Source organism: Myxozyma melibiosi (genome assembly GCF_037950935.1).
Source record: "Myxozyma melibiosi strain Phaff 52-87 chromosome Unknown BZA70scaffold_16, whole genome shotgun sequence".
Lineage (NCBI taxonomy): Eukaryota > Fungi > Ascomycota > Lipomycetes > Lipomycetales > Lipomycetaceae > Myxozyma > Myxozyma melibiosi.
Genome location: NW_027042930.1, coordinates 108055 through 131992, shown reverse-complemented (window position 1 = coordinate 131992; position 23938 = coordinate 108055). Strand labels below are relative to the sequence as shown.

General features: G+C 53.5%; 9 protein-coding genes across 9 annotated transcripts; 3 read left to right on the top strand and 6 right to left on the bottom strand.

Annotated features, from left to right (window-relative positions):
- Positions 1-46: 46 nt before the first annotated feature.
- Positions 47-2698, bottom strand: BZA70DRAFT_97874 (peptidyl-prolyl cis-trans isomerase). Its single transcript, XM_064915585.1, has 7 exons — positions 2478-2698; positions 2292-2396; positions 1806-2232; positions 1130-1755; positions 842-1076; positions 351-774; positions 47-279 (listed from the first exon to the last, which is right to left on the bottom strand). Exons 1-7 carry the CDS (start codon positions 2545-2547, stop codon positions 139-141), a joined length of 2028 nt encoding a protein of 675 aa, XP_064765605.1. The 5' UTR covers positions 2548-2698; the 3' UTR covers positions 47-138.
- A 119-nt stretch (positions 2699-2817) lies between these two features.
- Positions 2818-5408, bottom strand: BZA70DRAFT_285402 (uncharacterized protein). Its single transcript, XM_064913733.1, has 5 exons — positions 4905-5408; positions 4669-4842; positions 3903-4617; positions 3183-3882; positions 2818-3128 (listed from the first exon to the last, which is right to left on the bottom strand). Exons 1-5 carry the CDS (start codon positions 5233-5235, stop codon positions 2928-2930), a joined length of 2121 nt encoding a protein of 706 aa, XP_064765604.1. The 5' UTR covers positions 5236-5408; the 3' UTR covers positions 2818-2927.
- BZA70DRAFT_285399 (uncharacterized protein) lies at positions 5367-6223 on the bottom strand. The gene has a single exon (XM_064913732.1). It carries the CDS (start codon positions 5780-5782, stop codon positions 5561-5563), a length of 222 nt encoding a protein of 73 aa, XP_064765603.1. The 5' UTR covers positions 5783-6223; the 3' UTR covers positions 5367-5560.
- A 787-nt stretch (positions 6224-7010) lies between these two features.
- BZA70DRAFT_285398 (putative FAD synthetase) lies at positions 7011-7994 on the bottom strand. The gene has a single exon (XM_064913731.1). It carries the CDS (start codon positions 7693-7695, stop codon positions 7177-7179), a length of 519 nt encoding a protein of 172 aa, XP_064765602.1. The 5' UTR covers positions 7696-7994; the 3' UTR covers positions 7011-7176.
- A 2286-nt stretch (positions 7995-10280) lies between these two features.
- Positions 10281-11765, bottom strand: BZA70DRAFT_242634 (P-loop containing nucleoside triphosphate hydrolase protein; the record flags this gene model as incomplete). Its single annotated transcript, XM_064910571.1, has 1 exon — positions 10281-11765. One exon carries the CDS (start codon positions 11763-11765, stop codon positions 10281-10283), a length of 1485 nt encoding a protein of 494 aa, XP_064765601.1.
- A 2511-nt stretch (positions 11766-14276) lies between these two features.
- Positions 14277-14846, top strand: BZA70DRAFT_297775 (uncharacterized protein; the record flags this gene model as incomplete). Its single annotated transcript, XM_064914576.1, has 2 exons — positions 14277-14413; positions 14467-14846. The coding sequence occupies 2 exons, from the start codon at positions 14277-14279 to the stop codon at positions 14789-14791; spliced, it is 462 nt and encodes a 153-aa protein (XP_064765600.1). The 3' UTR covers positions 14792-14846.
- Positions 14847-15176: 330 nt separating this feature from the next.
- On the top strand, positions 15177-18247 carry BZA70DRAFT_97752 (Sec1-like protein). The gene is made up of 7 exons (XM_064915584.1): positions 15177-15440; positions 15514-15554; positions 15642-15729; positions 15793-15945; positions 16008-16210; positions 16265-16761; positions 16816-18247. The coding sequence occupies exons 1-7, from the start codon at positions 15407-15409 to the stop codon at positions 17972-17974; spliced, it is 2175 nt and encodes a 724-aa protein (XP_064765599.1). The 5' UTR covers positions 15177-15406; the 3' UTR covers positions 17975-18247.
- Positions 18176-19327, bottom strand: BZA70DRAFT_285388 (uncharacterized protein). The gene is made up of 4 exons (XM_064913730.1): positions 19109-19327; positions 18932-19042; positions 18739-18878; positions 18176-18685 (listed from the first exon to the last, which is right to left on the bottom strand). Exons 1-4 carry the CDS (start codon positions 19274-19276, stop codon positions 18199-18201), a joined length of 906 nt encoding a protein of 301 aa, XP_064765598.1. The 5' UTR covers positions 19277-19327; the 3' UTR covers positions 18176-18198.
- A 160-nt stretch (positions 19328-19487) lies between these two features.
- On the top strand, positions 19488-23937 carry BZA70DRAFT_285386 (uncharacterized protein). Its single transcript, XM_064913729.1, has 4 exons — positions 19488-20023; positions 20081-22667; positions 22729-23290; positions 23348-23937. Exons 1-4 carry the CDS (start codon positions 19625-19627, stop codon positions 23766-23768), a joined length of 3969 nt encoding a protein of 1322 aa, XP_064765597.1. The 5' UTR covers positions 19488-19624; the 3' UTR covers positions 23769-23937.
- The last annotated feature ends 1 nt before the right edge of the window (position 23938 follows it).

The following is a 23938-nucleotide window of genomic DNA, read 5'->3' as shown; positions in this document are numbered from 1 at the left end:
TTGCCAGATCTATGTATGTATGCATCACTGTAAATTATTCAATTCTCATCACATAAATCTGTCTATTATCTCACATTCACATTCACATTTTCATCTTACAAGCAAAAATCAAATCTATACCCACCCGCGCTACCTACTTTACAAAACAGTAATAGACAAAATGGACGGCGGATCCTCAGGCTTGTCGTTCTTATCCGTCTTGAGCCCCTCGATCCGCTTGACGACGTCCATGCCGAGAACTACTCTTCCAAAGATTGTGTGTTTGTCGTCCAGCCATGGCTATATACATATTGTCAGTTTTAGCTCCTATATCAACATACTATATCAACAGAGGGGAGAAGGAGACATACCGCTTTCTCGGTCGTGATGAAAAACTGCGATCCATTCGTATTCGGCCCCGCGTTCGCCATGCTCACCACAAACGGCCGATCATGCCTCAACGCCTTTGTAAACTCGTCCTTAAACTCCTTTCCCCACATACTCTCCCCGCCCGTACCATCTCCGAGCGGATCCCCGCCCTGGATCATAAACTTCTTGATCACGCGGTGGAAGATCGTCGAGTCGTAGTACCCTTTCTTGCACAGCGTCACAAAGTTCTCGACTGCGAGCGGCGCGTGCTCGGCGTAGAGTCGGATCTGGATGTCGCCGAGAGAGGTATGCAGCGTCACACCTTTGGCGGATAGCGCGGTCGATTTGGCGGAGGAGGTGGATTTGCCGTCGAGCTTTGTTAGTGGTCTTTCGTTGAGGACGTCCCGGTCGTTTTTAATCGCCGCGCTATCAACAAACATATAGTTAGCACAGTCAACTCACTTTTTGAACAGGAAAAAAAAAAAATACGCACAACTCCCCCTCATAATTCGTAAACATATAGAACCGCACTTTACCCACGGCGGTCGCAAACACAGTCGGATCGAGAGCCAAGCTCGCGCTGACGAGCGCGTTGTCTGACGCCGCCATCTCGAGCGTCATGACGTCCTTGCGGTCCGGGGCGCCTTGGTAGACTGACAGGTTTAAAAACCTGATGTTGTCTTCTGAACCTAGCAGGCGGACGCAGCGGTTTGTCACCATGTTGATTACTTAGATGTTAGCTTTTTCTTTGTTTAAAGAGGGAGACAAGGGGGGGAAATACCTTTGATGCCGAGATATGTGGCGTAGAGAATGAAATGCCCGCTATCGTCAAACACGACATTCATATCCCTCGCCAACTCGCCGCTCTGCTCAAGTTCCCGCTCAATCGCGATCCTCTTGCCGAACTCGATATCATCCAATTTCCTCAGCGCATGCGTCTGTGTCGGTTTCTGCTCTTTTTCTTCTTGTTGTTGCTGTTGTTGACGCTGCATGTCGATCGCGACGTCAAGACTCTCGTCGTATTTCCGATGTAACTTTCCCGTCTTGAAATCAAACACGCGAACCATCCTATCCGGCAGCGAAAACGTCGCGAACCGACTCCCGTCCGCCGAGAACGTGAGCGACGTAGGCAGACACTTGAACTTACGAAACTCGTACAGGTCAGTGGTCGACTTGAACTTGAAACTGATCACGCCGCCGTCGTCGTCGTCGGGCTGGTCGAAAGTGCCCTCGGGGCGCCAGTACTCGACCATGCCGCCTTCGTCGATCGAGATCACGCAGTTGGCGTGCGGGTTGAACGATAGCACGCGGACCGGGGTTTTGTGCAGCTCGGGGAGGACGTGGAGGGGGTCTTGGGAGTCTGAGCGGACGTCGTAGATGAATATCCGGGACGAGTTTTTGTCGGATCTGGATGCTGTTAGTAACAACACACGATGCAGAAAGCAGAAGATGCATACACGGCAATCCGACCATCAACCTGCCCCTTCTTCTGCAACCACCCCACACAACCAGGCGTATACGGCAACTCCTTAAAGATATTAATCATATCAAAATTCACCACGTCAAAGATCTTAATCGTCCTATCCGTGCCAATACTCGCAAACATCTTCCCATCAGCCGACACCTCTCCCCCCACCACCACGCTCTCCTCTGCTGCTGCTGAAGACGACGGGGGCGCCGCGTGGGCCTGGAATTGCTTGACGAACTCGATGCCGCTGGCTTTTTTCTTCCAGAATTTGAGAACGCCGTCGATGGAGAGGGTGAGCACGAAGTTCGTCGATGCGGAGACGCGCGTGAGCGCAAGTGGCTTGCGGTGCATGTAGGAGCGCGTGTAGCGCTCAAAGGAGGGGAGTGCGCGCAGGTAAGCCGATTCATGTTTGAGAACTGTAGATCGTTAGAAATACTCGAGAAAATTGTTGGAGAGAAGAAGAGAAGAGACTGACCTCGTCGCTTTTTCCGTCGGTCGGCGGTGGTGCTGGGTCCTGCGGCAGAAGGCAGCTTTGGTCCGAAATCATCGTCGCTGCTGGATTCGTCTGCGTCGGAGCGGTCTGTAATCCATAGAAGAGGATTGTTAGTAAATTGTAGAGAAGATGTTCAGACAGCAACAGCAGCAAGAAAAGAAAACTGACCGACGACATCCTCGGCGCTGCGTTTCCTCGTCTTCGTCTTCTCCTCGTCCACGACGTCTTTGGCAGCCATATCCTCTATTCACTGGTGCTTCTTTCTCAAACCAATCCTGGAATCTCCAACAAACTGCTTCTTGTTCTGAATAAAACAAAAGGAATCCGGCGCGATCCAAAACCTGAAACCAAAGCCGTCGGCGTCGAGCACATCTCGGCTCCTTCCGAGGGGTTTAAACTCAATTTGCGCGAGGTAAACAGCCATCTTGACCTCATCATATCTCAATATCTCTACAACTACTGTAGAAAGTAAGAGAGAATGGTATATTTACATAATTCACTACTACGCTCAATAACACAACTGCAAGAAGCCACGGCAAACAAACGCCAACACCTGATACCCATCGTCTGTACTCTACTCTACTCTACTCTACTCTTCACTACTAGCTACAGCTACAGCTACTCGCTATCGTTCTCTAATCCCTCGATAGCCTCTTTAATCACATGGCTCGCCTTCGGATCCAGATTCAGCGCGGCCGTGAAGTGTCTGATCGCGCTCTGCTTGTCGCCTTGCGCTTTGTATAATCGGCCGAGGAGGTAATGCACCGACGACTCGTCCGGAGCTAGGTTTTTGACCACCCGCAGCTCTGCCAGGCAGGCCTAAATCAAGTCAGTAAGAGCTATAAAAGTATAGAAAAAGAATAGAGAACGTACATCGTATTTCCGCATACTCATCAGCAATCTTGCCTTCTTAAAGCGGGGCATGGCGCTGGTAGGTTGCAGCCCGCACGCGACATCATACTGCGCAAGTGCTTCATCCAACCTATTCAACTTCTCGAGCACCATTCCAATACAACAGATCAAAACCGCATTGCCCGGATTAATAAGTGCCGCCTGGCGAAAGTGCTGCTCGGCCAAATCAAACTTGCCCGTCTTGAGAAAAAGCATGCCGATGCCGTACCACGCGTTATAATGCCTCCACTCGGCGCGCATCGCGAGCCTGAACGCCGACTGCGCGGATTCGTATTCCTCGTTGGCGACGTGCTCGTGACCTTGGAGGGTATACGGATACGCAAACGTCGGGTCGAGATGGGACGCGCGCCGGAAGCACTTGAGAGCCTGGTCGTGCTCTTTCTGGAGACTGAACGAGTTTCCGATCGCGATCCACGTCTGCGGCGAGTTGCGGTCAATGTCTACGAGCTCGTGCGCGAGAAACGCGAGCTCGACGTCCTTGCGCAGGTGCCAGAGTAAGGTGGAGTAGATCTCCATGTCGTCAAGCCGGAACGGGTCGACCTCGCGCAGGCGCACAAACGCGGCCTCGGCTTCTTTGTAGCGCACGATTTCAAAGTACGCGCGCCCGATCTTGGAGAGAATGTAGGGCGAGTCTTGCTGCTCGGGGGGAGGGATAGAAAGGCTTGCAGGGCGGGCTTGCACTCGAAGCGCGAGAGCGCGTGCATACCTACCGCGACGGTCTCGTAGAGAGATAGCATAGTTGCCTCAGCCTCGATGCGCTCGCCGTCGTCGGGAACTACTTTCACAGGTGCCTCGTTTGCTTCGTCGCCGCTCGCCGCGCCCGAGGACGGCGCCGGGACGGACTTTGATTTCAGCAGACCTGATCTAAGTCTTCCGCGGACGCTACCAGAGAGCTGGTGCTGAGGCTGCGCGGTTGCGGTGGTGGTAGAAAGAGTCGGGGGCTGGCGAGATTGAGGGGCGGAGAGTCGAGAGCTACGGCGTTCGACGCCGGCCGAGGACGAGGATGTTCGTCTGGGCGCGTCGGGGGGCGCACGGGATGAGCGAGAGCGGGCGCCGCGAGAGGGATCGGAAGGAGTGGAAGCGGAGGTCGATCGAGCCGACATCTGGATATCGCCGTCGTGGTCGGCAGAGGTAAATGATCCGGCGGTGGGAGTGTCGAGGTTTTTCGACTGGGAGAAGAGAACCGCGTTTTCGGCGGCGCGGAAGAGGAATGGCTGGTGATGGGAGTGGGAGTTGTCGTCAGAGGAGGAGGAGGAGGCGGAGGAGGAGACGAAGGGGTCTTGGTTTTGAGAGTTTTCGATGCCGACGGAGGAGTCAGCGTTGTCGAGCCAGGTTGAGCGGGCGGCGATCATGGCGGGTGTTACGCCGTAGATGTTGTTGATTTTGAGGTTTACGCCTGTATACTTAGCAAAGAAGTTAAAGAGAGGAGGAAGAAGGGGAGAAATACCTAGCTTGCAGAGACCGTCGAAGGCGTCCCAGAGAAAAGGGTTGATGCTGAGGGCGGTGGAGTAGCACTCCATAGCCTCTTTTGCGTCGCCAAAGTTGCGATATAGGTGGCCTAGGAGAGATTGGACGGCGGCCATGTCGGGGAGAGCCTGTCTTTCGCCGTCATTGTGGCTGTCTAAGAGTTATAGAAGTTAGCAGATAGTAAGAAGAGAGAAGAGAAAAGAGGAGGGGAGATACAGATATGACAGGTCTTTGGCCACGAAGATCGCATGCGTTCGAGAGCGCGACAACCAAGCCGATACTTTCCAAGTTTAAGACAACAAAGCGCATAGACATAAGCACAGCCGATATGTTTTTTATTTTCACAAAGATGCATTGCGATCCTAAGGTTGTTTGCGCGGAAGTGGGCGAGGGCGAGGAGGTGGATGTTGTCGAGATCAGGGTCGGAGGGGGAGGAGAGGGCGACGAGACGCTCAGCGGCGAAGATGGCGGAGTCGTCGAGGGAATTGTCGAGAGAATACCATATTTGGCGTCTGAATTGGAGGGAGAGGAAGTGGGTGGAGGGCATGGTGGTGCTTGAGAGGTGTGTGGTGAGGGAGAGTGTTGTGTTGTGACCTAATTTGTATCTACACAAACACTACAACACCACTGCTACTACAGCAGCAACACTGCAGCAACAACACAACAACAACACAACAACAACACTACTACAATAACAACTACACAGAATATGATGATCACAGATATACATTCTACAAGCAATGACTAAACCATCAAGCGCCGAACAAAGACACTACTAGCCTACTAAACAAACATGACCGACCAAACCCATTAAAGACAGTATAAACAAAGACAGTATAACAACAAAGAGCATAACAAGATAGTAATGTACATCACCGCTTCATCGGATTCAGCTGATTCAGCTGATTGATAGACCCCATCGAGCCATTGTTGATCTGTATAGAAGGCATGGACGTCTGCATGGCGGCCGCTGCTGCCGCCGCCGCCGCCGCCGCCGCGGCCTCTTTGTGCAGAGCAGGAAGGCGCCGCCGACGGGCGTTGATGAACCAATTCGAGATCTGGTTCATGGTGAGGCCGGTCTGGTGCATGAGCATCGACTTTTCCTCCTCGGTCGGGTAGGGGTGGTGGACGTGGGCGTTGAGCCAGGAGCGGAGGATGTCGGTGACGTGTTTTGGGAGGTTGCCGCGGCGGCGCTTGTGGACCGCGTAGGCGGGCTGGGGGGAGTGAGGATGAGAGGATTGAGGATGAGAGGATTGAGAGTGGGAGAGATGTGAGTGCGGGAGGGCGTGCTGGTGGGGGTGGGGATGGGGATGGGGATGGAGGGAGGCGTGGTCGCGGGGGAGGGGCGGCTGCTGGAAGGCGGCGGAGTAGAGGGCGGAGGAGGGGGTGGAGTAGGAGGAGTAGGAGGGAGTTGAGGACGACGGCGAGGAGGGCGATGGGGGGATGTAGGCGGCGGCGTGGAGGTAGGCGAGGTCGGGGGTGTATCCGGCTGCGGTTGTGTAGGAGGGCGCGGGGGTGGAGGCGGAGGCGGAGGCGGAGGACGGTGCGAGAGCGGCAGCAGCAGCAGCAGCAGCAGCAGAAGCAGCAGAAGCAGAGGCAGCAGCGGAGTAGGACTCTGGGTAGACGTAGGTGGAGGGCGTGGAGTAGAGAGAGGAGGCCGAGGACGAGGAAGACGAGACCGAAGCCGACTTCGGATAATAGTCCGAGGAGAAGTCGTGGTCGGGGGAGTCGGGACGCATGAGGAACTCGGGAAGGACTTCTTGGAGAGAGGGAAGCTGAGTAGCGGGAGAAACAGCAGCGCACATTGCTGTGGAGGAGAGGAGAGGTGGTGAGGAGGAGAGGAAGGAAGTGGTGATGGAGGAGAGGAGGAGGAGGAGGGGAGAGGAGGACATTAAGAGGGAGGATAGAGAGCGAGGAGATGGGGGTACCGGGGCGGTTCACCGCTGTGCAGAGAGTGCTGTGTGTGCAGTGAAGAGGAGATAATAGTACCGTTCGATAGCCCTGACTCTGCTCATTCTACTCATCCACTTTTTACTCTCTTATTTTACTTACACGCCTCCCATTACTTCTCTGAAGTCTCAGGTACCCTCTCAGGCACCATCCGGTTCGAACCCCAGCGCACCGGCAGCTCGGTTCAAGTTCTGGTTGCGACAGGTTTGACAGCGCCGTGGGGACGCCAACCAGCCGATCTTATCTCCAGCCGTTCCGGTTCTGTATTGTGTACTTTGTTGTGTCTATCTGCTTATTCTACTTATCTAGTTATCAACTTGTTCTACTGATATCTAGTTATTCTACTGATATCTAGTTATGTACAGATATATCGCTTATATCTCATCTATATCTACCCAACTAATAGCACCACTACAGTCTTAAGCAAAGGGCAGCAGAGTACCGCTGCAGCCGTACCCAACCGCCGGTTCTGCCCCTGTCTCACCTTCTCTTGCTGACAAACACTTTACTAACATATATTACGTCATGCTTATCTAACCTACGCCCTCCCCATCCTCTCCTTCGTCCCGTCCTCGAGCTCGTGTGCGGGCAGATACTCCTCGCCCACCCTCAGCGCAGGATTCTTGAACGTGTCCGTAGTTCCTCCTAGAGAAGTATACCCCAGGTCATACAGCACGCAGTACTTGATCCCCACCTCCCTCAGAAAAAACCACACCTCCTCGTACTGCCACTCAATCACCGGCTGGATCCGCATAAACCGCGGCCATCCCCCATCTGTCTCGTCGAAATCCCCCAATCCCGCACCGTTCGGATCCGTCCGGCGGGTTCCGACCATAATCGCCTTGATCTGCGGGCGCGCGCTCAGAAACTTCTCAAACGCGGCCTTCATCGGGCCCGGAACCCGGATCAGGTCGAGCGAGTACTGCTCCCCGCATTCCATCACAAACTCATCCACTTCCTCAAACGCGTTGGCGGATTGCACGTACACGCTGTGGATCCGCTGGGGTGCATACTCTGCTTTGTGGTAGTGTATACTCGCCAGCAGCAGCACCAGCATCACCAGGCAATCCTTTCCTCCATTGAACGATATCGCAAGTTCATCAAATCTATACTTCTAGTCAATAATCTCTCTTCTCATCACCAATCATTCAACTTGATACATACGTATATCTCCTCAACCCCTCACTAATAACCTCCAACGACTTCCTCGTCCTCTCAATCGTCCGACTCCGCACATCTCCTTCTCCACTCGCTGATCCTAGAAACTCATCCACCTTCCGCGCTAACCTCGCACATTCATTCACCAGAGGGATAGTCGACGCCGTCGTCTGTAGTGCCGGTCTAGTTTGTGTCATCTGATACTGTTAGTGTGTCTGCTGTAGTATACTACACCGTATACATACCATATCAATGCTCTTCACTCTGACTATTCTTCGACTCAATCTGTTCTTGTAATTGTTCTTCAATCAATCTCAAATCAATCAATCTTCAGTCTAGTCGTAGTATCTCAGTGATATCGCTTCTGCTTCTGATTGTCTGTTCTGATTGTTCTGATTGTTGTTCCGCTCTGATTCGGGTGTCTGTCGTGCTCTTCCCTCGTTGTCTTCTTGTCTATTCTCTTGACTTCTTCTCTATTCTCTTGTCTTCTTGTCTATTCTCTTGTGTCTTTTCTCTGATTCTCTCTATGTCTATACTCTCATAAACCCACAGTCATCAACAGTCAAGACACAGCAACTACCCCACCACTCTTCCCTCTCTCAACCTTTCTTTCCGCTTCCACCTCATCGGAACCCGTACCCCGGAATAACCCCGCCTCCCTCTCCACAGTAGAGCGCTTATCCTGGGGACCCCCGCTTATCTAATCCCCGCCTAAGCATCCCTCCACCTGTGCCTCGTCGCCCTCGTCACGCCACGGCCAATGACCTCTCCTCCTCCGTCTCCTACCAGAGACAGAACCAGAACCAGGCAGCAGAAACGGGGCGCACGGCGCAGATGTTTAATATTAAGGGTCTTGCACATCTCTTCGCGGTGTCCGAAAACTGATATCTGATAGAGCATAATTTTAGGCTTTGGCTGCTTTGTTGATGGTCACTGACGTTGGTCTGGTCTCGACAAGAGACTGTGCTCGCTGCTCGACAAAGAATAAGAGAGAACAGACGACAGACATCGCTTGGGCTGTGCTGTCCTGTCCTGTCCTGTCGCTGTCAATCCACCCTGTCTGTCTTGTCTGTCCTGTTCTTAAACAGCTTCAATGCGGTTCGACAGCTCTAGTCTATGACATCTTCTCTTCTACCATTTTCTCCAGAATCCACCGCTAGTCAACAATCTCTAGTAGTCCGGTTCAGAAACGTTTACCTGCTGCAGCCGGTGATAAGATTCATTTCGCGTCGACCAAAACGGTAACCCGCTCGGCTGCTGGCGGGGTCCGAGCCGAGAACTGCGCCCATCCCAACCTGAGCTTCCGCCTCGTTCCTGGCTCGGCTTGTCTGTGCTTGTGTCTGTCTGCGCTTGTGAGAAGTCAGGAAAACACTCTATTATATATCATATTACTCTTATACCATACTCTATATCATATCATACAACCTATATCACAGCTCTCATCTCTTTCGAGTCCTGCTAAACCTCTCGTAAGCCCACTAGCAGATACAGTCGATACCAGTCCCCCCCCGCAACCGCTCCCGTTATGGTCTTAGCGCGCCTGCCTTCTCGGCCCTGAACCACGGCCCGCTCCTTTCTTTTTCCTGCGCGTCCCTCAAATGTCATTTTCGTCGATATTATCTCGCCCGGTGACGTGTGCCTCTCTGCGTGACGATTGATCTGCATGCCCTAGGGTTCTCTTGTCCTTCCTCTGTCCTACTTCTGTCCTTCCTCTGTCCTACCTCTGTGCTCTTGTGCTCTCTCTGTCTGTCTGTTCATCTATACTATACTACATCTGCTGTTCGGTTCATGTTCCTGTTCTTATTTACATCTCTATTTACATCCGATTGTTATCTCAGATCTCCAGATGGCAGACCCGCCCGCCCAGCCTTCCCCCAAAACTCTATTCCTCTCTCGTCAACTCGCCTCCGGTACCTGACCTCTCCTCCGCCTCTTTTTTTGACTTTTCCTGACTTTTCCTGACTTTTCCCTCGCCCTCTGTCAACAAAACCAAAACTTTATTCTATTCAATTCGCTCTGTTCCCCTGCCCTGGTTTGACTTTTTCCTTCTCTCTTGCTGCATCGCCCGTTTCCCGCTTCGTTTGCTCTTGAACCGGCACTCTCTCTTATGCACTATTTCGTCACCGCCAACTTTGTTTTCCGAAACGACGTCTCCGAGATTGCTCGGCGGACCGAACCTGCGCGGTTGCTCTCGCCTCTGTTTAGCTCTGGCTATCGGCCGCTGCAACCCCGCCAGAATGAGAAGCGGGCTTCGGCGTCGTATCCCGCTTTGCCCACGACTTTGGTTTCCCTTTCAAGCCATCGATCGCAGTTTTCAAAGAGCCGACGGCGATGGCAACGTCTTCGGGAGCCGCGAGGCTGTCGGCACGTCGGCGGCGGCGGCGGAATTCGATCGTGTTCAGGCACATGTCGATTTGCATCTGTATATGGTTCGCCAATTCCATCGCGCCTTCTCGGTCAAACAACACGTTTGCAAAACGATATCTATAAAGCACAAGTTAGTAGCCGTAGTCGAGTAGAAAGTAGAATAGAGAATACATACGACAGCCAGAGATAGACGGTCGTCAACATATTCATAAGCTCGAGCTCCGGCAACGTCTTCGTCTTCGTCACGTCCGCGTACACAATCGTATCCAGCTCGAAATACGGCATATCCACCAGCGAAATCGGCGTGCCGTTCGCAATCGCATTCGCGAAAAAAGCCATCACCTTCGCCGCGTTCCTCATCCGTATGCTCACCGGCACCGTCAGCAGCGTCACCCGCTCGTTCATCGTCAGCCCGCTCACGGACTCAATCATCTGCGCCACGTCCTGCTGCGGATGCAGCGAGCACAGCGTGTACCGGTCCATCGACACCGCCTCGTGGTAGAACTGCGCCAGGATCTCGGAAAACGGTGTTGACGCGGGAAACGTGCGCGCGACCTCCTTCACCGTCGCGGTCTGCGGCAGCACGCCCGCCGACCGGATCAGCGCCGGCTGGCTCTGCATCGCCTTCTGCATGTACTTGAAATCATCCTGCTCGAGCGTCGTCACCAGCCCGAGCCGTTCGGCGTCGTCCTTCACGTTCGTGCCCTCGGTCGCCGTCCGGAACCGGCCCGCCCGCCCGGCGATCTGCTTCAGCAGGTTGTGGTCAAGCAGCTTGTCCTCCAGGCCGTCGAACTTCGTCAGCGACTCAAACACGATCCGCTTCACCGACAGATTCAACCCCATGCCCACCGCGTCCGACGCAACAAGCACGTCGACCCCGGACTTTGGGTCGTTGAATAGCTGGGCCTGGCGCGCGCGCGTCTCCGGCGGCAGACCGCCGTAGATGACTGCGCACTTCAACCCCGTCGCCTGCTCGATCCTGCGTCGCATGAGGAAAATCACTCGCCGACTGAACGCAATCAACGCGTCGCCCCGACGGATCTTCTGCAGCTTGCCCTGCAGCGACTTCTGCTCGACCTCGAGCGGACTCAGCCGCTTATACCGATTGACCACCACCTCCTCGCCCAAGCTCCTCGCCAGCGTCTTCAAGAGCTCGACCGTGCGCTCCTCTCCACATAAATGCAACTCCTTCGCCCGCACGCCCAGCAACGCGTTCGTCCACGCCCAGCCCCGGAACGGGTCCGCAATCATCTGGATCTCGTCAATAACCGCCACGTCAAACTTCCGATCGAGATTCACCATCTCGACCGTCGACGACGTCTTCCGCGCCGCCCGGCCCTCCGCGTCCTCCGTCCGGATCACGTCCTCGCCCGTGACGAGGTCGCACGCGATTCCGTTCGCAGTCATGCGGTCGTAGATCTCCCGCGCGAGTAACCGCAGCGGACCAGCGTAGATACCGGACTCCGCCTCCTGCAGCCGCTTGAGCGCTTGGTACGTCTTGCCGCTGTTGGTCGGCCCGACGTGTAAGATCCACTTGCGCTTCATCGACCGCGCGCCGGGGTACTTCTCCTCCAGATTCGCGAGCACACCGGCCTGCTGCATCCCGGGTGGCGCCGACTTGCGGTCCTTCGCCACCTCTGCAGGGCCGCTGTGTAAGGCCTGCACCATGCGGTAGGAAAAGAAGTTGAAGAAACAGTTCATCACCATCGTCTTTGCGTGTCCTATCGCTTTCCACCGCGGCTCGACCTTGCTTTCTTGATGAAGCACCCCTAAATGCGGCCGCTTCGGCCGCGTAGACATGTACTCATCAAACCCACGCTGTATATCCGCGCTGAACTCCGCCTCGGTCAACGTCCGCAGCACGGCCGTGTACTCGGCCAGCAACTTGTCGTACTGCACGTAATCCTGATCGAGAGTCTCTTGATCGACCTGCTCACCGGAGTTCTCTTTAAGCCGTATAATCCTCATTCTATCAATATACGCATTCTTCGCCTTATCCCTGCTCAGCGTCTCGGCGATCGCGATAATCGTGCCGCGCAGGTAGTTGTATGAAAACGCGCTGGGAATGCTGTCTAGTCTCAAAGTCTCCGCCGGTCTTGCTGTCTCGCCTTCCGATTTTATCGTCGCGCGCTCCGCTCTTCTTCTCTTGCGTTCCAATCTTTTCGCCTCGCGGTCCGCGTTCCTGCGCGCGTCGGTCTGCCCTGCGTCCTGTGTCTTTGCTTTCTCGCTGTCGCGCGTGCTCGCGCTGTCCTGCGATCGTTGACTCGGTCTGTCGCTCGAGCTCGGAAATTCGTACACGGATGAGTCCTTTTTGTTCTTCCTCTGGTGATTATTGTCAAAAGTTGTCTTTTTCCCGCCTATTTGTTGTTTGTTTGCTTTATAGTCGTTGTTCTTCTTCGATTTGCCATTACTCCCTTTCTCTTTCTCACACGCACTCGCCGACGCGTGAAAGTCCCGGAGCAGTAGCAGACCATTCACCCGTCTCTGAGCTGCAAACTCTTGAAGTCTCAGAACCCTGCTGCTGCCAAACAGGCCTTGTACTCGCCTACCCACAAGCCCGCTCATCTTTCCTCCTCTTCTTCTCTTTCTCCTTTCTTTGATGAGAAACAGTCACAACCACAACAGCCTCTTTCGTTTTCACTCTCTCGTCTCGTCTCTTCACGACAACAGCTCGGTCGATCAATTATCTTCAAACAACGCAGGTCCTCGCAAGGCTCTCGGTGCTCATCTCTTCAGCTGCCGAGACAAAAATTATTTTTTGCTCGCTCGTCGAGTTGGGACTTGGCTGAGCCGCAGTGGTCACGTGATTTGAAAGTGAGGATGAGGGAGAGCAGCGCGAGAGAGAGATGGGGATTAGATGATGAGGATGATGGTAGTGGTAAAAGAGAAAAAGGGAGAGGAGAGAGAGAGGTTTGAGGGGATGGAGAGAGGGATGGAGAGAGGGAGGTGGGTATGGAAATGCGATTAGTTAGTGACGAGGTGTTTACAGGTTTCGACTGTCTTGCTCCATCTTCCTCGACGTGTTGTAACTATTTTATAGATTCTGTATGTAACTGTAGACAACTTATTTCATGCCATCAGCTTGAACAGTCTTGTTGTCTTTATTCAATGTGGAGGGGGTGTCGTTCGGAGGTTGCTGCCGTTGACCTACAAGATACAAGAACACAGCCTGAGGCTTTCTACTATCAACAAGCACCCACCTCAACCACCCCACAACCACAACCAGCAGCCAAACGAACCATAACAGATAGCAAAGAGCCAGCAGAAAGCGAGAAAAGCATAGCCAGTGAACCGTCTCTCCTACGCTACCAAGCCTCTGCCAAGCCGGGTACCAATCAGCCATCAGCCATCAGCTCCAGCCATCAGCTCCAGTCATCAGCTCCAGCCATCAGCTCCAGCCAACTCCCCTCGGAAAAGTCACGTCAAAACGAATAACTCGACAGGTTAAATATCATTCCCGCCTGTTCAACTCTGCTCATCTTTTTTCAACCAGCTTTGTCCAGCTTTGACGTTTTTGACGTGTGAAGTTTGCTCGTGCTGAGGTGTCGTGGGTGTGTTGTCTCGTCTGTGCTTTGTTTGGCTTGTTTGCGTCGGTTTGGATTGCCTGTGTTCTTCTTTGCTTCTGTGGGTAGTCTGTCTGTCATCATTTGAAGTCTTGTTGTGCGAAGGGCGTCAGATTAGTTTGTTGGTCTGCTCTCAACCCGCGCATAGCGATACAACGAGCGAAACACCAATCTTGATCAGTGCCAGATGCCACTCATCACCCAGCTGTCGGTGATATCCAAACGACTGATTTTTGTCGTTTTAGACTGCTTTCTTCTTTATAGTACTAGGTATCTACTTTATACTGTGTGTTTAGATGGTTATACAACTCAATCATCGTAATGGTCGGTTGGTCCTTGTTCCTCGTCTTGGTTCCTGATACCAGCTACTGTTTCTGTCTACAGCAACAACGACACAACTATATTCACGAGGCTCTTCTCAACGACTGAACGACCAAACGCCGGCGAATTTAGAACAACGAGAGATGCCGAGTATAAGATGCCGCCCATCTCTCTCTTCCTCTCTGCTTCTGTTTTCTGTTGATATAGATCATTCGGTATAGTTTCAACAATGGCTTTCACAAGAAAATCGTCTCGGTTCCGCTTCTGGCGCTCGTCTGCTTCTTTGGCACCGGAGAAACCGCTCGCTGCTGCATCTCCTGCGCCGTCGTCGTCTCAGGCTGTGGTTAGCGCGCCAGTGCCGGAAGAGTCTCCGAAAGAGCCTTCACAGGAGACCTATACTCTACCTGTGGAGTTTATAGTAGAGACCGACTCGTCATTGTCGTCTCCGCCGATCATAAACTCTCCGTCGTCTCCCCCCGAATCAAGCACTCCATCATCCCCCCGGAATCAAGCACCCCGCCCACGCCAGCCGACCACACGCGGTCGCCGAAATCAGCGCATCAGTACATCATTCCCGAATGCTGCAAAGCCGACACGGAAGCGCAGGACGTATCTTCGCCGTGGGATGAGCATGTGGACGATTACGTGTCGGCTGTGATTGCGATTCCGCATTTGAGCGCGATGCAGAGGTTTGAGATGCTGAATCGCGTGAATGAGTTGCTTGTGCCGCTCAAGTCGGAGTGATGGAGGTGTAAAAGGGAGGTAGAGTTTTATAGTCAGACGATTAGATGTATTTGTGATAAATAGAATTGTATTATACAATTAGTAGTTCTTTTTATCCAGCTGCTCTGAATGCTGGTTTGTATCAGACCTCGACAGTAAAGAGGTATTTACGGATCAAGTGGCTGAAATAAATAGAAATGTTCAGATAATAGCAAGATCATCCACTCATCGACCACACTTATCAACAAAATCAGAGACTAATTGCTATCTTAAAAATCAGTAATTTTTATCAAATATTCGTTGTATCTATACCAACCACAGAACCTCTGAACAGCTGAACATAATCGCTCGGTTCGGAACTGCTTTCCACGTTCACCGTCTGAGCTCAGCCGAAGCTTACTCGCCAACTTCCCTCTCTCCCAGCACAATCTCGAGCCACCACCCCCCATCCGACGACGCCAACCACGCCCGCATCCCCATTGATCTTTTAATCTCACGACTACGACTCGCATCTTTGATCAGCGTGGAGTCTGGTTGTAATTCATCCGTGCTGGTCCGAGTAGTGGCAGGCAGCAAGGCTCGAAGGCAGCACGCAGGCAGCAGCAGCAGCGCACGGAGACTACGGATTCCGTCAAGATGCCGATTTCGCTGATCGACCGGTATCGTGAGCGTATGTTTTACTGTGGTTTGTGTATTTGCTTGTATTTAGTGGACGTGAACTGACTGTTCCCTCTTCTGATCAGAAATATTCGGGCTTCTTGACTCTATCGTCGTGCGCAATAACGTACGCTATTACCTTAATTGCACATTCTCGCCCTTCTTCGCCTTTGTTTATCATCTTACTCAACTTCTATCTGTTTCTTCTGTTTAGTACAAATATCTCGTGCTCGACGACTACACCGCAGAACTCATCAACAAAGTCGCCACAAACCTCGAACTCCTAAAACACAATGTCTCCGGTACGCTGATCCCACCGCTCACCTTATCTACTCCTACACCATACTAACCTCCCCATCTCCCAGCTGTCGAACGAATCGAAGAACGGCGCCAGAGCAGGGGCTCGTTCGAGGCCGTCTACATTCTCTCTCCGAGACCGCACATAGTCGACTGTCTCATCTCAGATTACTCCCGAACACCACCGCGATACGGCGCTGCTCATGTGTTTTTCGTTCCAAGTACGTCTTTCGACACTACTATCGTTGTCAGAAATCGCAATTCGTCTAACTTTTACTTTTAGTGCTCGGCGAACGGGAGCAGCGGAGATTATATGATTCACCCGCAGCACGATTTATGGGCGGCTACTGCAACCCCCTGTTAATCGACTACATGCCCCAGCAGTCGCAGGTTTATACCTTTGGCGAACCTGACGCGATGGTCACTTACTACAATCGCGACTGCTACAATTTGGTGGAGAAAGAGGTCACTCGAACCTCGCGAAGGGTATGCTTCTCTCTCTATATATATATATATACAGCATCAGCTAACATCTTCCAGCTGGTGAGTCTTTGCGCAACTCTAGGCGAATACCCCATCATCCGATTTTACAACCCTCTCGAACCCCGCCACGAGGCCGCAGCACTTCCATACATGGTTGCCTCGCGCTTCCAGAAAGAACTCGATCAGTACGCGCGCGCGAACCGCAACTTCCCCTCGACCGAGCCCGACCGGCCGCAATCGGTGTTTCTGATCCTCGACCGCTCGATCGATACCAAAGGCCCGTTCGTGCACGAGCTCACGTACGAGACCATGGCGCGGGATTTACTGACTATCGACGACGACAAGTACTCGTTCGAGGTGCCTCATAAAGATAACGGGGGTGCGCCAGGTACTCCCGCACCGCCTGGTGCTGAGCAGGATGTGGTCGAAGGGGTGTTGACGGACGAAGACCCGATTTGGGTGACGCTGCGGCACAAGTACATTGCCGATGCGATCGAGGGGGTTTACAATCTTGTGCAGGAGTTTATGAAAAACAACTCTAGCTTTGCCAATATGTAAGAGATCTGCTCAAGATTAAGTCTGAGTCGAATGCTAATATGATTGTTCAGTGACCAAGCGAGCATGTCGCAGCTCAAAGACGTGATGTTGACGATGAAGGTTGTGACAAAAGAAAAAGACCGGCTGAGTCTGCATAGCAACATGACCGAGACCATCACCGAGCTTTTCCACAAAACCGGCGTCGACACGATCGTCGACGTCGAGCAAAGTCTCGCGACCGGCACGACGGAGGAAGGAAAGTTCCCCAAACACGTTTTGCAGGACATGGTTCCGCTGCTCGACAACGACAAGGTGTCGCCGCGAGACCGCATCAGGCTCTTAGGCCTGTATTTGCTGTTCCGGGAAGGAATCATTGAGGCGGATTTCCAGAAACTGAGTCATCATGCGAAACTGAATACGCCAGACATGCAGGTGCTGCGGAATATGGATCTGCTAGGCGCAAAAATCTTCAAAGAGTCGCTGCGTGAAAAGGCGCGGCCGCCAAAGACGAAACTGCCGCCGCCCCGAGAGCTCAAGGAAGGAGAGACGGTCGAGATCTCTCGGTACGTGTCGCCGCTGAAAGAGATTTTGCAAGACGTGGTGAACAACTCGCTTGACCTGCAAACTTTTCCCTACTCCAAAGACCAGCCCGAGACCGCGTTCGAGAGCATAACCCCGGTGCCGACCAGCAACACATCTACTACCAGCACCACCCGACGCAACAAAGCCACATGGCACGACGGCCCTTCATCCCACCGTGCGCCGCCGGCGCAGCGCATTTTCATCTTTGTCGCCGGCGGAATCACGTACGCGGAAGCGCGGGTCGCGTACGAGATTTCAGAAGCACACGGGAAAGAGGTAATCATCGGCGCAGAAGACTTTCTCACGCCGGCTGAATGGCTTCGACAACTGTACCGGCTGCGGCTGCCGCGCGAGGTGCTCAAGCTCGCGGCCGACAAACCGGAGCCCAAGGTGCCGGCTCACCTGCTCGAGCCCGATCCGCCACCAGCGACACATATCGGCTCGACCGCTGCCGCGGGCAAGAGCAGCAAGCCGTCCGCGCAGGCGGCGGCGTCGTCTCCGGCGGCGCATGTGCCGGCTACGGCACCGCATAAGCTGTCGAGGAATCCCGAGCACCATCAGCATAAGAGCGGGAATCCGCCGGGACATTTTGACGCGATTGATACGAAGAAGAAGAAGGGGAGTAAGATCGGGCGGTTTTTCAAGTAGTCTTTTTTTCTATGAGTCTTCTGTATGTAATCTCCGCGGCATGGTATTTTTTGTGTATAACGAGTACTAGCATGATAATTGTGATTTATGTGTTTTTAGTGTGATTTAGGTGGGTGAGGTTGATGTACGTATTTAGATGTGAGTTTCTTGATGTAAAATAGTTGTCGAATATCTTCACGTATCATAGCTATCATAGACACCTGCCCGGTTTAGATTAATTTGTACTATAAAGAGGTTAGCAATGTCTTTCCACTATAAGATAGAACGAGAAAACATACGTGATCGTAATCGACAGTGGTGTAAGCAAGACCCAGATCCGCCAACTGCTCACACGCAGAGGCCACAGCGTCCTTCGACATATTTGTCCGGCTCGCAATCGTCTGCACATGCGTGCCCTCGTTCATATCCTGATCCGCCATACTCTTCAACGTCTCGACCACGCGTCTCTGGATCGGCGTCAGATTCTCGTACTCGTACGAGTTCCCGCCGGCGGCGGCCGCAGCGGCGCCGCTGCCGGAGCCGCCGTTCTCGAGCTTGGGACCGAGGGAGGAGGGGTTGACGGTCTGCATGTGCACGTAGAGGGGTTCGAGCATCGAGTAGGTTATCTCGTCGAGGCCGCGGGCGGGACGGATGTGGCGGAGGATCACGTAGCGCTTGTCGTTGAAGTCGTTGAGTTCGCCGAGTATGCGGACGTAGTCGCCTACTTGGGGGCTGTATTCAGATCAGCAAAAGGATTAGTAACAAGAGAGAGAGAGAAGACGTACAATGGATCTGTTCGTTCGGCGTCGCGTTCATCGGGAGTGTTGATCTTGCGCACGTCGACCATGCCGGTGCTATCTTCGATTCGGTACGTCGAGTTGGTAGTCGCATGAGTGACGTTTCGCACGATTCCAACCGCGGAGACCTGCTGCTGTCAGCAAAAGAACCACAACAGAAAAATGGATAAAGGAGACTTACGTTGACAACTTCGACGCCGTCGATGAGGTAGGGCGCGTCGGCGTGCGCTTGATTGGCCTCGAGGATCTGCTTCATGGTAACTGGCCGCAACCGCGTCTTTCCTTCCGGAAGCTATCAAAAAGACAATCATTAGACCATCAAGCTCTTCAAAATATACACAACACAGTAGATACATACACCGTGATCACCGCCCTGAGAAGAATACTTTGTCTCCCCATTGCCCTCGCCACCACCAAACGAGTTGCCGTTCATGTATCCCCCGCCGCCGTCGGAGCCGCCGCCATATCCGCCGCCTCCGTATCCGCCATAACTGTCTCCGCCGCCGTATGAGTTGTAGTTTGACATCTGGGCTGCTGCTGTTGTTGTTGTTGAGCTGATGGATAAGGAAAGGAGCAGTTACGCGACGCGTTTTCGTGTAGATGAGCAACAGCACGCGTGAGGTTCTCTGCGCCGGGTAAATCAACATTACATAACTGATATAGTAAGAGTAACGTAAGTAATTACTCATCAGAGCGTCATGGTGAAAGCCGCAGCCGCAGCAGGCAGCCAGCCTCGACGAGCTGCTTCTGTTTCCTGCTTCTTTACTTCAATTCACGATTGATTCAAGGAGTTTAGAAGAAAGATATTCTCGGAATCCGATCAGAAGGGTTTGTTTCATTCTACACCGCATTCTTCAGCTATTTGACCGCACAGATGAACGCAGACTCGGATCCGTTCAGGGTGCGTCTCATCCCGGTCTCGCTCAAAGAGGCCGCGCTCGACAGTCCCTCGTTCCGGACTGCTTCATGGCACATCAGCGAGCAGGTCGAGGCGGTCGAGCGCTGGATCGATCAGTACGTGAAGGCCGGGCACCGGCTGAGCATCGACGCCGACAATATGCAGGAATCGGTCAACATGCTTCTCGGACGATCGTTTCCTACATTCATCACCGAGAACATCATCGACCATGATTACACGCTGACCGCGATGAAGTCGTACTCGGAGGGACTGCGTATTTTTTGGGCGAACTTTATCAAGATCATCAAGGGCATGGAGAAGAACGTAATTGAGCAGCTGGACGGTCTCCATCGCAAAGAGCTGCGTCAGTATAAGGTGAGTGCTCAAGGTCATTTGATTTCTGTGCATCAATGCTAACTCAACACACCCCAGGACATCAAGCGCAACTTCGACATAGCCCAGCAGCGGTACGACTCGCTCGTCGCCAAATACAACTCCCAGGCAAGAACAAAAGAGCCGTCGTCCCTGCGCGAGGACGCCTTCCAACTCTACGAAGCCCGCAAGCTCTACGTCAAGGTCTCTTTCGACCTCTGTCTCATCACCGTCGCGCTCAAGCACGGCCTCGACCGAGTCATCATCTCGTCCTTCTCCGACCAGTGGCTTATCATGGGCCACGACACAAACGAGGGCACAGACGCCGCGTACGGCAAAGTCGGCGACGATCTGCGGCGGATCAGGAAATGGAGCGATCTCATGGAATCATCGATGAAGATTCTTTTCAAAGAACTAAACATTACCCGTCGGGACCTCGAAAGCCTGATCATGAACGAGATCTCCCCGCCTAGAGACCTGGCGGAGTACTCGAACTGGACCGTCCCGAACCTCAGCGACCGCTCGCACAAATCTGCCCAGCAGCAGCAGCACTCGGGCTCGCTACCTGCGAGTCCCGTGATTTCCAGCCCGACGCAACCGCAGACCGTCACGTCGACCACGCAGCACGCTTCGGTGATTGATCCGCAGTCGATCAACTCTGAAAAGCACGGCTGGTTGTTTCTCCGCACATATGTCGGCAAACCGGCAAGACAGGCCTGGGTCCGTCGGTGGGTGTTTGTCAAGGACGGTATCTTTGGCTGGCTTGTGCAGTCTCCCAGCAAGAGTTATGTCGAGGAGAGTGATAAGGTCGGTGTGCTGTTGTGTAACGTGAAGCCGTCTACGGCTGAGGATCGCCGGTTCTGCTTCGAAGTGACGACGAAGGACACGTCGCTTATGCTGCAAGCCGAGAGCCAGAGCGATCTAGTAGCATGGCTCAACATCTTTGACGCCGCCAAGCGCAAGGCTCTGGACTCGCCCAATAACAACGACACCGACAAGGCGTTTGAGATTATCTCGCCCTTTCCCGAGTTTGCGTCGACCGTGCAGACTTCTGCCGACGCTGAGCTGACGCATGATCGTCACGAGGGTATTCCCTCGCTCAACCGCACCTCGCAGGATTTCAGCCGTCAACCCTCATCGAAGCGCTCGAACCCGCCCACGCCGGCTCTGCAGGCGCTCATCAATGCCGGCCAGGCCATCACGGGTCAGCACACGGCGATCCAGAATTTCATCACTGGTGCCGACCGGCTGTTTGACGAGATTGTGCCTCCGTCGACGGATCTTGCGCCGACTACGCTTGCAAACAATCCGATTGCGACGTCGATGACAAAGACGGCGATCGTCGCGCACGCGTCAGTGCCGCCTTTCTCGTTCCCAAACAGTTTGACGGCGAATACGTGGGGTAGTGTGAATTGGGGAGTACGGCAGTTGGCTGAGGAGCAGGAGGAAGAACGCAAACATCTTCAGGACGCTGCTAATGGAGATTCCTCTCATGTTCCGGTTGTCGTGATTGAGCCGCCTCCAAGCGAGGACGGAAACTCGGCCGCCAACGAACGCGAGCTGTATCAAAACCGTACTTACCAGAGCTATATCCCCTACGAGCTACGAGTCCAGGATGCGCAGCTGCGGACGATTTTCCCCAATGTTGGACTGGACGAGAATGTTGTGCTCGTGTTTCGAACGGTGTGGTCAGGGTCGACGATGCAGGTGTTTTCCGGCCGCGCGTACGTCACGCAGAAGAGGATTTACCTGTATGCAAACAACGGCGACATGGTGACTGCGCGGTTCCGATCGCTGGGCGATATTGCTTCTGTCCGCGGCGAGTCGAACCAATTCTATGACGCGTTCTTTGTCGACTTTAAGGACGGCAGCGAGATGTCTACAAAGACGTATCTAGACTCGGGCCGGATTATCCAGCGACGGATGTCGTTCCTGATTGAGAACTACAACAGCGCGAAGCCGCTTGGAGTGGAAGAGATCCTGAAGCACCTTCTCGAGCTCGATAACCAGACCACGGACGTGAACTGGGACGAGGTGCCGAGTCCGCTGGCGGAGGACGAGAACGCGGATCCGATGGATAATACGGCGGTGGTGAAGGCGACGGCGAATCTTGCGCTGGACCGGCGACTGCTGTCGCCCGCGCGGCAGCTTCCGGATCGATCGGTGAAGCCGAAACTGCGGTTGCCGGAGAAGGCGATCGAGTACGATCTGTCGAATACGATGGACAAGTTGATTTTCCAGCGAAAGTTTGAGCTTTCGGCGAAGGCGTTGTTCCATTTGATGTTTGGCGACATGTCGACGCTGTTTGTGCAGTTCTTTGTGAGCAGCGGCGCGATCGACATCAAGCAGAGTCCGTGGATCAATCTCGGCGGGACGAACCTCGACCGGGAGATCAAGTTCGAAGTCGAGCGGACGGTGATCAGGGGCTACTCGAAGCGGCAGAGCATAGTGTGTTCGCAAAAGGTGGAGAAGATGGATGATTACCTGCTGTATGTTGTGTCTGACCGGCGGACGCCGTGGAATTTGCCGATGGCGGAGCTGTTTTCGCAAACGACGCAGTTTGTGATTAGTTATGTTTCAAAGAGCAGTTGTCAGCTTTCGATATGGGGTGCTGTCGAGTACAACACTCTTAGCTCACTAGTCAAGAGTGAGTGAATTGACTTCTATTCTATTTTGGTATGCGCAGGTTTACTAACATTGTGGTATAGCGATTGCGCACCGGGCGGCAATCTCGGACTTGGAGCAAGACGCAAAGGTGATCAACATGCTAGTGACGAAGAACGTGCGGCAGCTCGGGACAAAGGGACGGACGAGTAAATCGATCCAGCTATACGGCCAAGTCGGCAAATCGTCGAAGCCGGTTGACGTGTCGAAGGAGTCAAAGATAATGCAGCTTCAGAACAAGCAGCAGATGATTTTATTCTTTTCGCGACGGACGTCGGGATTCTTGCTTTTGGAAGAATTATTTCTCTGGCTTGAGAAAGCTGTGGCGTTGTTACTCACGATTCTACTCCGGTCCGGCCAGCAACTGCTCGGACTGATAACCGAGCACTGGTTTTTGGTTGTCGTGGCGGTATCCTCGCTGCTGCTCAATCTTTTCCTGGGCACACGGTCGACGGTGTCGTATTTCACAGAGAAGCGAGCGTTTGATACGATGAGTCAGATCGGAGTGAAGCCGAATGGGATCTTGGCAAAGGCGGTGTATCTGAAGGATTTGCAGGACTACCTTGTTGCAGGGAAGGAGTTGGCGAAGGAGCCTGATGGGGTTTGGTAAGTTACTTCCTCCGTCTATCTAAACCTGTGGGATGCTAATGGTTCATTTTGCAGCTACTCAAAGTTCCGCGAGCTGTCGGAGATTCTAACGCCAGAGTCACCGATCGAGCTGTCGAACGCGGTCTACACCGACAGCGTGACGCAAGACGCTGCGCGACGGATCTGGCTCGCGCGGCAGAAAGCCGGAATCGAGCGACATCAGCACGTCGTCGCGATCCGCGTGATTTCGCGAGTCGAGAAAGAGCTCGTGCGCGCGGAGTGGGGAAACTGGCTGCACGCGCAGCGGTTGAAGTGCGAGGACGTGCTTGCGTCGAGAGAAGGGGGAGTTGCGCAGAGGGAGGATTTGATCAGTTCGCTTGTTGGAGTGGCGGCGGACTATGCGAGTAATGCTACGGAGTGGGAGAGGGTTGTTCGGGAGTACTGCGCGAGCTGCGAGAACGAGTTTGAGAACGAGCACTGCGGGTTTGATATTTGATGTGTGTAGTTAAGATGAGTAGCAGGTAGTAAGATAGTAAAACTGGGATTGAACGTACAGGAAGCTGGGGTGTGGAGGCGGGTGTGATCGCGCCCGTTTTTGTAGGTTAAACTGGGGCGGCCGGATTCGGAGGCGGGTTTTGGTCGCAGTGGCGCGCAGCGAGCGGTTTT

Coding starts and splice junctions, on each gene's coding strand:
- BZA70DRAFT_285402 (XM_064913733.1), bottom strand. CDS start 5,235: ATGCCCTCCACCCACTTCCTCTCCCTCCAATTCAGACGCCAAATATGG. Junction 4,843..4,904: donor GCCAAAGACCTGTCATATCT/GTATCTCCCCTC, acceptor TATAACTCTTAG/ACAGCCACAATGACGGCGAA. Junction 3,129..3,182: donor TGAGTATGCGGAAATACGAT/GTACGTTCTCTA, acceptor GACTTGATTTAG/GCCTGCCTGGCAGAGCTGCG.
- BZA70DRAFT_97752 (XM_064915584.1), top strand. CDS start 15,407: ATGCCGATTTCGCTGATCGACCGGTATCGTGAGC. Junction 15,946..16,007: donor TCATGTGTTTTTCGTTCCAA/GTACGTCTTTCG, acceptor TTTTACTTTTAG/TGCTCGGCGAACGGGAGCAG. Junction 16,211..16,264: donor TCACTCGAACCTCGCGAAGG/GTATGCTTCTCT, acceptor AACATCTTCCAG/CTGGTGAGTCTTTGCGCAAC.
- BZA70DRAFT_97874 (XM_064915585.1), bottom strand. CDS start 2,547: ATGGCTGCCAAAGACGTCGTGGACGAGGAGAAGACGAAGACGAGGAAA. Junction 2,397..2,477: donor CAGCGCCGAGGATGTCGTCG/GTCAGTTTTCTT, acceptor TATGGATTACAG/ACCGCTCCGACGCAGACGAA. Junction 2,233..2,291: donor CCGACGGAAAAAGCGACGAG/GTCAGTCTCTTC, acceptor AACGATCTACAG/TTCTCAAACATGAATCGGCT.
- BZA70DRAFT_285399 (XM_064913732.1), bottom strand. CDS start 5,782: ATGCTCATGCACCAGACCGGCCTCACCATGAACCAGATCTCGAATTGG.
- BZA70DRAFT_285388 (XM_064913730.1), bottom strand. CDS start 19,276: ATGTCAAACTACAACTCATACGGCGGCGGAGACAGTTATGGCGGATAC. Junction 19,043..19,108: donor CTCAGGGCGGTGATCACGGT/GTATGTATCTAC, acceptor TCTTTTTGATAG/CTTCCGGAAGGAAAGACGCG. Junction 18,686..18,738: donor GCCGAACGAACAGATCCATT/GTACGTCTTCTC, acceptor ATCTGAATACAG/CCCCCAAGTAGGCGACTACG.
- BZA70DRAFT_285386 (XM_064913729.1), top strand. CDS start 19,625: ATGAACGCAGACTCGGATCCGTTCAGGGTGCGTCTCATCCCGGTCTCG. Junction 20,024..20,080: donor AAGAGCTGCGTCAGTATAAG/GTGAGTGCTCAA, acceptor AACACACCCCAG/GACATCAAGCGCAACTTCGA. Junction 23,291..23,347: donor AAGGAGCCTGATGGGGTTTG/GTAAGTTACTTC, acceptor TTCATTTTGCAG/CTACTCAAAGTTCCGCGAGC.
- BZA70DRAFT_285398 (XM_064913731.1), bottom strand. CDS start 7,695: ATGCTGGTGCTGCTGCTGGCGAGTATACACTACCACAAAGCAGAGTAT.